This window comes from Arvicanthis niloticus, chromosome 24 (genome assembly GCF_011762505.2).
Source record: "Arvicanthis niloticus isolate mArvNil1 chromosome 24, mArvNil1.pat.X, whole genome shotgun sequence".
NCBI classification, from domain to species: Eukaryota; Metazoa; Chordata; class Mammalia; order Rodentia; family Muridae; genus Arvicanthis; species Arvicanthis niloticus.
The window spans coordinates 13,243,732-13,255,037 of NC_133432.1; the positions used below are offsets into that span (position 1 = coordinate 13,243,732).

Below are 11,306 nucleotides of genomic sequence, written 5' to 3' on the forward strand. Positions count from 1 at the left end.
ATGCATTCTGGAAGCCTGCACTTGGGAGGCAGAGGCATGACAGTTCAGATGTGCTGGGCTACATAGCAAGATTTGTCTTGAGATACATGATAAATTAAATGGACCAAGTTTCATGAAAGGGTATCAGTGTGAGCTTCAGCCTGTGCACACTAGCTGTCCTGAGCCATCTGAGGCTCCCCTTGGGCAACATGTGGGTGGTCCTTTTCCTGACTTGGCCCCACCAGCAGCCCTACTGACCAGTCAGTGTTGAGAGAGAAGGCAAACCCTTTCAGCCACAAATGAAACCCAGTTCACCCTCCTGTCTTCATGCCAGGGTGAATTCCCACAGGCCAGAATGGACCTCCAGCTCCCTTCAGTGTGCTGGAATTCCTCCCCTTGCATGTCACTCATTGCTACCGGAAACCCTTAAGCCAGTGTGACCTTTCCATTCCGGCAGCACCCAGCTGGACCCTCAAGTCCACCTTAAACTAAGGTGGGAAGGAGTACACTGACCACGTGGTTTGGAAGACCTCAGGAACAAAGACACGTGGCCTTTCAAAGGATAGAGTGCTGGCTTTTCCACGGCACAACATCAAGGCTGGGAACCCTGTGGCTGTCCACTTGAACGTCGTGCTAGGAAACCAGGATGACCTGAGTGGAGGTGTCCTTTAATATGCATGAGTGCCACAGGGACCTTGTGGCTTTAGTGTGTCATAGCTGGGGTGAAGTGTTGGTGCTCTCATCACTCCACCTAGAGTGTTGGGGCAGCCGCTCTGAATGCTTACGTCTGCAGCCTCTGATTCATTGGCTTAGGATTCAGCAAGCACAAGACCCCGGCACAGTGCTCGGATGCTGTCTCACTGTTCTGTTGCTGTGAAGAGACACTGAGCATGGAAACTCTTATGAAAGCAAACGTTTAATTGGGGGCTTGCTACAGGTTCAGAGGTTCAGTCCATGGTCATCATGGCAGGCAGCTTCGTGGGGCTTGGCTCATTTTATTTATCATATATTTTTGAAACAGATCTTGCTGTGTAGACCAGCAGTTCTGGAGAGCTGTATCCTGATCCATAGGCAGAGAGCAAACCTGGGCCCAGCGTGGGTTTCCTCCAACAAGGCCACACCTAATCAGTCTTTCCCATCCTTTCAAATAGTGCCGCTCCCTGGTAACTAAGCATTTAAATACATGAGCCTATGGAGGCCATTCTTAGTAAAACCACAACAGATACCATTGGTGAGATGCCAGCAGCTAGTCGGGGATCTGTAGCCTTCCCCTTCTCCCCACTGCTGAGTGCCTGCAGGGCCTAGAGGTCTGGTACATGTGATCCACCCACAGGACCCGTGATGGCTGCACACCTGCTCTGAGCCTGCCTTGGGAACACAAAGCCAGCTTTGGCTTCTGCCCTGTCTGTCTAGCCTCACACTTGGGCATGGCTCTTAGCACCACAGACTTTGAGGTCTGGGACCCTGGATTGGGGAGTGGGCATTTTTGCTCTGCCCAACTTCTTACTGTTGACAAGCTTATTGGACTTAGCCTGACTTCAGAGAGGTCCTGGAGCTTCACCCTGTAGCCATTTGTGAGTGGGAAAAATGGGCCTTAATGGGCCTCGCCTGTGGCATCTGGGTCTTACAGCTTAAACCCAGCTCACCTGGGGCAGGCCCAGGCCAGTAGCGTCATGCTGTTGGCTGCCAGCATAAATTCAACACAGTCACTGCAAGCTCTGCCGAGACCAGTTCTCAGGGGCCACATCATTTGCTGATGACAGGCACGGGCCAGACTGGACACACGCCTCACCATGGCCTCTGGGGAAGCTGCTGAGGTAAGCATCGTGTTCAGACTTTCCACCCCAACCGGGAGCCTCCTTCCCCTGGGGCAGAGGGTGGGGCATCAGCTGCCACCACTTTCTTGGGGAGGTAGAGGGGCACAAAGGGCTGGCCTTTGCCATCAAGCTCCCTCCATGCCTGAATGCAGTAGGTGAACCCAGCGTGCCTGGAGACCAGGGCCAGGGCCAGGGCGTGGGGTTGCTAGACTCACATGTTCGTCATTGCTAGAGCAAAAAGTTTATTTTACAAACCACTCGGCACCTACAAGTCCAAGAGACATCCAGAACTTTATAGATTGCCTTCCTTATTGGCCATCATTAGGAAGTAACAATATCAGTCTGTTGGTGGGATGGAAAAGGCGTGGCCATGTGCAGAAGTCTGGTGGACCAAAGTTTCAACCCTCAGACCCATCAGACCCACCATTCCAACTCTGGGTAGCTGCCCACAGGAATAAAAGCCTAGACAGGGACTTTACACCTGCTTCCCTGTTGACAAGGGGGTGGAACAACCCAGGCTTCCAACTAAGAGTGTGTACACAGGTTATGGTCCGGCTACAAAATAGTGGATCGTCATGTAGTCACAAACCTAAAACCACAAATGCACTTTGAGAGTGTTACACTGAGGAAAGTACCCAGTCACAGGACAGGTGATGCATTGCTTCTGCTCATCCCAAGCACCTGGAAGAGCCAACGTCCTCTCGCTGGGCAGCGGAAGAGCTGCAGCTGGGAGTGAAAGCTTCAGTACTGGGATGGCTGCTACACAGAATGTAGCCCATGCCGATGAAATGCTTTGAAAGTGGGTAAAAGGCAATTGGATATTTTTACCCCTAAATGTATAGAGAGAACTTGTGATCCCCCAGCTAAACCATTAACACAATCTCTGAAGTGAACCATCTGTGCCTAGCACACAGTCACACAGTATGAAATGAAAAACCAGGCTCTGCTGGACCTGGATCTCTTGGGCTGCTCTGTCCCTTGGCTACATTTGTGATGTCAGAGACACTTTCTGATTTAACAACCCCAGGACAGGAGGTCACATTCTTGTGGAATGGTATATGCCATGAGGTCATCATGGATGTTAGCAGTCACTCTCAGGTGACAGACTAGAAGAACCCTTGCTGTCCTGGGACAATGCAACCTGCCTTGGCTTGGGGTTCACCAGACATTTAATGTGTGGGCCTTTGGTCAGGCACCAGCTCAACCCTGAGTCACATAGCATGGTCCTCTGACCCATGGTACCTCTCACCCTCGATGCTCTGGCATCGTCTTCTGTTGTCATGCTCAGCCTCGCTGCAGTCAGGCTGCCAGCCAGTCTGGCCAGGGTGGTGTCATCCTGAGACTGGTTCTCCTGCCGCCTAGATCTTTAGAGCCCGTCTTTATAAACAGCCCTCTGGCTGCTTTCTTAGCTCCCAGCTTTTCCTTCTTTGGGTAAATGCCTAGCAGCCTGTTGCAGAGTGTGGAGTGATCCTTCTTGGAACTTTCCAGGGAACTGGCAAGTTGTCCACTCTATAACAGTATGGTAGCCCAGGCTGGACCTGTCCCCTTTGTGTCCTGTTGCAGTTGTCCCATCTCCCTGTAGGTACTCATTCTTAAGCTTTCGGTTAGGATTACAGACGAGGCCCCATCTGAAATGGCAGCCAGTCCTCACTGGTGCTGGGAGCCGGTGTTTTCTCAGGCCTGGGGTCCCAGGATACTTCCTTGTGCTGAGCTCTGCCTTGGAGGAACTCATTCCCCCAAGGTGGTGCTAAAGTCAGACCACCTTTCGTAAAGGTTGAGGAGTGACTCCTGGATATGTTTCTCTGTGTGTGTGTGTGTGTGGGGGGGGACGGATAAGGCTCTTCCTCCCTTTCTGGTCTCTGCCATGGCCTTAGGTTCTCTATGCCTATGCCCCCTCTGCCTGTTCTGAGTGTGTGAGCGCATCCCTGGGGCGTGTGGCTGGTCCTTTGGGGTTGAGCCTCCCATGGACATGATAGCCTCCTGATGTAGGCCAGGCCTGCTTTGGGAAAGGCTCAGAGCTCTTTGCATTAACAATGCCGCTGTCAGCCAGACCCAAGGCCTGCAGAACCTGAGTTTTGCAACAACTCATACCAACCCCTCAGCACAAAGTGCTGCCTCTGTGAACCCACAGACAGCAGGGGTTTACTTCAGGGTTTTGATTAGAAACTTGAGAGAGCAAGAATTTGTCCTGATGGTCAAGAGGCTAGAACAGTGGGCACTGCACTACCCCTCACCCCTGCCATCAAAGGGAAGATTGGGCCTGCTACCGCCAAGCTCAGAGCCACGGGGCACCCTGCCAATGAGTCCAGACCTACCACTTCCCTCCCGGGTGATGCACAGTGGTTTGTTTTTTTTGTTTTTTGTTTTTTGTTTTTTTTTTTTTTGTTTTTTTTTTTTTTTTTTTTTTTTTTTTTTTTGGTTTTTCAAGACAGGGTTTCTCTGTGTAGTCCTGGCTGTCCTGGAACTCACTCTGTAGACCAGGCTGGCCTCGAACTCAGAAATCCACCTGCCTCTGCCTCCCAAGTGCTGGGATTAAAGGCGTGCGCCACCACTGCCCGGCTAGTGTTTTCTTTCTCTCCATTGTTTTTTGGAGCTAGGATCTCATATGTAGACCAGGCTGTACTCAAACTCCCAGAGATCTGCCTGCCTCTGCCTCCCAAGAGTTGGGACTAAAGGTTACACTGCTACCCAGGCAGTGCTTATTCCGTAAATAAAGATGTAGTTAGGTAAGGTGCTTGTAAGTCTCAACATTTGGGAGGTAGAAACGGGGACAGCCAAGACGACACAGAGAAACCCTGTCTCGAAAAACCAAAAAAAAAAAAAAAAGAAAAAGAAAAAAAGAAAAGAAAAAAAGAAATGGGATCAGAAGTTAAGGGTCATCCTTAGCTACATAGCAAATTTGAGGTCAGCCTGGGATGCAGGAGTCCTTACCCCCACTTGGGTATCTTTCCTCTGTGACTCTGGGAGAGCCATACTCATTCTCAGCTGCGTCCTTTTTTTGTTTGTTGTGTTTTGAGACAGGGTCTTTCTACATAGTCCTGGCTGTCCTGAAACTCACCACATAGAGCACCAGGCTGGCGTCAGACCCAGTTATCCCTGTCTCCATCTCCTGCACGCTGGGATTAGTCCTGTGCTACCACAACTGGCCACCAGCCTGTATTCTTAACTCTGTCATTTGTACATGGGAAGAAGTATAAAGGTCAAGCTGTACAGTGGTTACAGATCAAGCACTTGAGGACATTTCCACGTTCACATTTTATAATTGCTACTAATTTTCATGGAGAAACAATTGTTCTACACAATGGTGGGGCTCCAAGCACATGCTGAGGCTCTCTGTGCCTCTTCTGGAGCACAGCTGGTCATTGAGGAGGCAGTGCTGGGGTCTTTGTGCAGAAACAGTGAGCAGAGTGACATGTTGGTCCTAGAGTGACATCTAGCTTGTGGACACTTGCCATGGAGTTCAGCAAGCATGTCACATGGAAACCCCTGGCTCAGGTCTTCCTAGGTCTTTCCTGCTGCTGCATCCATGGGTACAGTGCATCTATTCTTTCAGTAGCCCCCTTAGGACAGCAACACAGATGTCCAAGCCGGAAATGAACTGTTGTCTTCTTGTCCTGGATGACAGAGGTCAGGTCACCGCAAGTCTACCTGTTGTCCCAACTGAATCTCAGTCTGTCTGAAACACCTTATCACCTCTGTTAGTTAATTTTGGGCAGTCTTTCCAGGTTGCTGGAAGACCCCTTTGGTGGCTTCACTGTCATTCCTGCAAAGGATTCCTTTCCCCCTACCCCCCCACCTCCAGATGTGAAAGATTTTCTGTGTTCTGCTTACTATGTCTCAGCACTGTTTTGTTTTGAATCTTGTGTGGAAGTTAAGATTCATCCAGTTACAGATCATGGTCTTTTATCAGTTCTGGAATATTCTCTGCTGTTCAAAAGACATCTTTCAAACTCACAAAGGTGAAGTGACAAGTAAGTGTCTGATGCTCTCACCGGCATCCAGCTGTCCATGGTCCCTGCTGCATTCTGGTGTCTTCTCATCAACGTTAGTTGCTGATCTGTATCTGATACTACCCCATCACCAAGTCTGTAATTTGCGTGTCCACCTTTTCACCAGGAATTCTATGGAATTTTGTCAGATGTTTTTCTAGTAATTGGCCTGAGGTGTGAAGCATTCTAGGGACCAAAGGTGCTTGCCTTAGGATGCCCCCACCACTGAGGTGTTTAATCTGCTTGTCTGGGTTGAAGTAGCACCTACCTGGTTTGTGCTTTGTGGCCTTCCTTGCCCACACTTTCCAGCCTCCTTTGGGAGGGATGCCACCTTCACCACTGCTGGTGAATCTGAGTTATGCAGCTTTTGTTGTGCCCTTTTATCTTTTGTTCATGCCAGTGCCAACCTGTGATTATTTGCACTTGTACTTGGCTGTTTTTTGGTAATGCACCATGCTGTTTGGAACCTGCCATGGAAAGTGGTATCAGGAAGCCTGAATGGGGGTATGTGTGATCCCTGCTGCTAGGTTCTGTCAGGAACCTGCAGGTGCTCACTCTGCTCTAGCTGTGGGTAGAACTAAGCCAGAATTCATCCATGACCACTCAGTTCATTACTTGATGGCTCTGACATACTCACATGCCCCCCCCCCCCCCCAACCCCATGCCTTTGTGATCTGCTACCTGTATCCTGGAGTCCTTTGCTTACAATCACTGAGACAAGGAATTTATTTTTGTCTCCTTTAAAAAAGATTTTAAAGGGCTGGGGAGGGGATTTTGGGCCAGGCAGTGGTGGCACCTGCTGTGTATCACAGCACTCAGAAGGTAGAGACAGGTGGATCTCTGAGTTCCAGGTCAGCCTGGTCTACAAAGTGAGTTCCAGGACAGCCAGGGCTGCACAGAGAAATCCTATCTGGAAAAACCCAAAACCAAACCACTTAGCAGTTTTGGCTTCCTGTATGACTGTGCCTCTGTGCATGCAGTGCCCATGGAGGCCAGAAGAGGGCATTAGCTAACTCAGAACTGGTGCTTTCAACCATCTGTCCAAGAAAAAAATGTTTATGATTGTGTGCATATAAGCACAGCACATCTGAAAATCAGAGAACATCAGTGATCTATGTGAGCTCTGGGAGCCAAACCCAGGATGTCAGGCCTGGCTATAGTCACTATTACAGCTGAGCCCTTTTTCCTTTTCCATTTGATTTGACTTTTAGAGGCAGGGTCTCATTCTGTAGCCCAAGCTGGCCTGGAACTTGTGCAGCACACATGACTCCAGAAAGGTGCAACCAGCCTTCTGCACCGAGCTATTTTAGGCAGAATGTGCATCATTCACTGCTCCTTGATGACTTTTCAGGTCTTTGTCTTTTTCCATGGTTTGGATGTGAGAAGCTGTGAGGAACCTGTAGACTTTGACCCCTTTAGGGGTGTTGCATGACCCTTTGACACGAGCTCTTAAGACTGTCCTGCATATATTTATGTTACAATTTATAACACTAGGAAAATCAGTTCAAGACACAGTAACATTTTATGGGTGGATGTCACAACGAGAGGAACTGCATTGAAGTGTTACAGCATTAGGAAGGTTTTGAACCGCTGCTCTAGTTCTTGTTATTGGGGGCAGCCAATTAGTTCCAGTTTTTGCAAGCCAACAGTGTAGTGGGAAGCCAGGCATGGTAGGCCCACTTGGAGGGCAGGTTCGGCTGTATACTGAGTTTGGGCCAGAGCCTGCCTGGGCTATGAGGCTCTACCTAAAAAACTAAAATGGATTATTCTTATCTGGACATATTTGGGAACTGCAAGTGTTGAGTATGGGCACTTAAAAATAGACCTGAAGCTGGGCATGGGGATGTAGGCCTTTAATTCCAGCACTTGGGAGGCAGGAACAGCCTGAGTTTGAGGCCAGCCTAACTTGAATTCTGAACCAAAGTGGCGTTTGGGAATCAGCAACCCCCTCAAGAGTGGTCAGATAGCATATCCCTATATAGAGTAGACTACTTCTCTGTTCAGCGTGTGAGAAGTCTCTTCTTGACTCTGGAGTATAGTGTTAAAGAGATTCTAATCACTTCTTCCTTTAGGCTAGGATTGTTGTCTCCTTTGGCCATTCTCTCAGGGTTTCAAGTCATGCTAAGGAAGGCCAAGTTTCCTCCTTGTATTTAAAAAACACAAGGGTGCGAGAGGCTTGGTGGTGAGGCCTCACCTAGCACACACAGTTGAGGTCCTAGTGCCATGGGTGCTGGGTCTGTACTGACCCTGAATTCTGACTTACGCTTCACACCTCCAAGCTTCCCACACTTGGCAGTTTTGCTTCTCCCTTCTACACTGCGCTGTAGCTTTCTGATGAAGAGCTTTGGGCTTCTTAGGTGACACCCAGTTGTTCTCCAGGGGGCACTGCACTCCCACCAGCTGTGAAAACTGCACAGCTGACACAGAACAGCATCCTTGCATGCCCACTAGGCATTTCTCCCAAAGTGTAGTTTAGGCTTTAAAACCTGATCCATTTGTACTGGATTAGGCGTAAGGACACAAAAATGTTTATTTCTGTCAACCACAAGGGCCCAAGTGGCCCTCAGGCAGTGCACTACCTGCTTGGCATAGTCCTCATCTGTCCATGCAAAACAAGCCTATTAGACTAAAACAACTGTCTTGACATGTGGTCTTCAAAGACATTAAATGTTAAGAACAGGATGTCTGTGCTGCATATACTTCCCAGCACTTGGGAAGCAGAAGCAGAAGCAGAAGCAGGCAGAGTTCTGGACCAGCCTGGTCTCCAATGAGATTTTTCGTTCATTCTGAGAAATTTCTCCTCTGAATCTAAGCTGAACCGCTGGTGACAGTGATCTTGTAATTCTGAATGTGGGCAAATGTGGAGGTCAGAGGACAAGTTTGTGGTGGAATCGGTTCTACCATGGGTTCCGGGAATCAAACTCAGGTCTTCCAGGTTTATCATATGTCAGAGGCCTTTACCCGCCGAGCCATGGGTCTACTTGCTCTGTCTCCTGTCCTAAGCAGAAGGCCACAGTCACTTTGCATCTGAGCAGCCACACAACTCAGGCTTGTGTTTAATCTTCTGAGCTGAAAGGGCTGATTTCTGCTGAAGGCCACTGGTGACATGCATTGCTTCTCTCCTGGTTAACTACAAAACTGTCCCCACCCTCCTATAAAACAGCCACTGCTCTGCTTAGGTTATCGTAGAATAGATTTATTTACCTGAAATCATGTCTGTGCAATACCTGTTACCAGCACAGAAACTGACCTCTATTTACAGACTACAGTCAAACATGCACTGTGAGAAGCTGTGAGAACTGAACCGACGCTGAGCACTTTATTACGATAAATGCACACAATACTTGTATTGCACCAACATCTGTCTACTGCTTCTGACTTCATTAAATAAGTTACAATAATACAGTGTGGAACAGCTGGCTGCATACCTAAAAACAACTCAAGTTAGGACCGGAGGCCTATGTTGTAACCATTCGACAGTTGTAGTGTTTTAAATGAATTTATAAATAAGCAAACTGTACAGGGCCAATTAGCATGTTTCAATGTCACTGTAGAGCAGTCTGGCCACTTACAACTGAAGGCATGCATTACAATATCATACAGTTATAGAGGCTATGACATTTTGCAGAGAAATGTGGAGACTTGGCTGATGGCTTCTGTTCTTGGATAAGGTTTCAGAACCTCATTCTTCTTGCAGCAAAGAAACCAACTTCTCTGGAGAGGCTCTTTGATTCATTATGCTAAATTGTACATTTGTTATTATTTGATTGAACAGCTAAAACCCCACCGGTAATACACATTTCCTCCACATCACACAGTGAGTTGGGGACTGTTTCTATTTTTCTTTTCCCCAACCTCAGTCATGCAGAGGGCTGGTAGATGTGTTGCTAACAACGCACATGCACGCACCCGAACACCCTTACATTTCTGCAAATGGTTTAGGAAGCGGTTACTCCAGTATTGCTGAAAAGGAAAGAGAGAGGAAATCAGCTTTTTGAAATATAGCGCAATGTTAGAACAACTTCCCAAGACACAACAACAGGGACAGACGGAAAGAACACTGCATTTGGCCTAGATGCAAAAAACCAGCATTTCTGGTGGTTGTCCTGAGGTGCTTGCTGCCCAGGCACACCTAGAAGCAGTGGCTTGGTGACTGCCCTGGGCCGCCTCCTACCACCAGCTCCTAACAAAGCTCCAGGAGGCAGAAACTAGAAGGCATGTCAAATACAAGGGAGGGCTGAGAGCCATGCAGAAGGTGAGGCAGGTGGAGCAGTGAGTGGCATGGCACCAGGGGAAGGAAGGCCTTTCTGCTCCCTCCCCATTCTCTATGGCAGCCAGTCCCGGGCTACAGACTCTGCTTTAAAGGCTTCCCAATTGCAGGGGTTGGTCTTGATGGGATTTGGTAGCTTATGGCAAAGGGCAACCATGCTTCTTGGCTTATGGGGCTCTGCAGGCACCAAGCCAATGCTGTGATCGTAGATGTTCCTGAGGCCTGTGTTCTCGTTTGGGCTGAGACCCTACTTTGAGAGTGCTGTGGTAGCAGCTGCTGTGAAGTGGCTAGCCTTCTCCAGCCTTAGTAGCCCTGCTAGCTCTCTGGGGAAGGCACCACCTGAATTTTGCTGAGTGGGCTGCAGGGTGGAGCCTTTATACAGCGTTTCTGAAGAGGCCATTTGGGAAAAGCTCAAGGCTGAGAGTTGCAGGCTTGACTGCCCTAGTGGGTTGAGGATGCTGCTGACACAGTAAATGCTGTCCCTTCTTGATGCTGGACGAGGGCAGGGCTCAGAACATGCAGGAGGAGGCCTGTGGCTGGGACTGTGCTGTTGGCCTTGGTCTATGTGGGCCGGGAGAAGACATGTCAGCCTTGCTTGTGGCTGGAGGGGTCAAGTGGCCCTGGCTCAGGGCAGCAGTGGTCTAGTCTATTCTATCTGTTGATACTGAGCAGGTCCCAATAGTCTCTCTGGACACTGAGCAACACAGCACTACCAGGGATGAGAATTATCTCCTTTAAGACATTTGTAGACATCACTGATTAAGGACCACATCAGGTTGACAGGTCCAGCCTCTCTTGGCATGTTGGCAGGCTCAACATGCTGTCATCCTGACTTGGTCTTTGACTCAGTTGTGCCTGTGTCTGACCCACTTCATCATGTTAAAAATGGCAAAACCTGCCTGCTTCCTGAGAATCACCGCTCCTTGCAGCACCTGGAGGGCTCCAAGTGAGGGTCAGCTGATGGCCCTCAGCACCTGGCACTTTCTCCTGCAACTTAGGAAGGTGGCAGCCCCCAGACCTCTGCACAGCACAGGACGTCTATCCTAGAAAGATGACAGAAATTGCCTATGCAGGGTCAGCTAACTTTCCTAGCCTTCTTCAGCCAGTGAAAACCCAAAAGCCTTCTGACATGGTTTGTGTGAAGTCTGTTTGGTACTAGATAGGACAGAGCTGGTTCCGCCAGGTCACAAGGATCTCTGTTCTGGTCACTGTCTACACTAGAGTAACCTGTATCGTGAACAGTTGACATCC

At 49.0% G+C, this 11,306-nt stretch overlaps 1 protein-coding gene across 2 annotated transcripts in view; it reads right to left on the bottom strand.

Annotated features, from left to right (window-relative positions):
* Positions 1–8,960: 8,960 nt before the first annotated feature.
* The window catches only part of Atp2a2 (ATPase sarcoplasmic/endoplasmic reticulum Ca2+ transporting 2), a 47,147-nt gene continuing 44,801 nt past the window's right edge, over positions 8,961–11,306 (bottom strand). The window contains exon 21 of one of the 2 annotated variants that reach the window (XR_013107045.1): positions 8,961–9,748. Coding sequence is in view for 1 of the 2 variants with exons in the window: in XM_076922767.1 (XP_076778882.1) it covers positions 9,735–9,748 (14 nt within the window). In the remaining variant the exon portion in view is untranslated. The remainder of the gene's footprint in view (positions 9,749–11,306) is intronic. The other variant, XM_076922767.1, reaches the window with a different exon arrangement.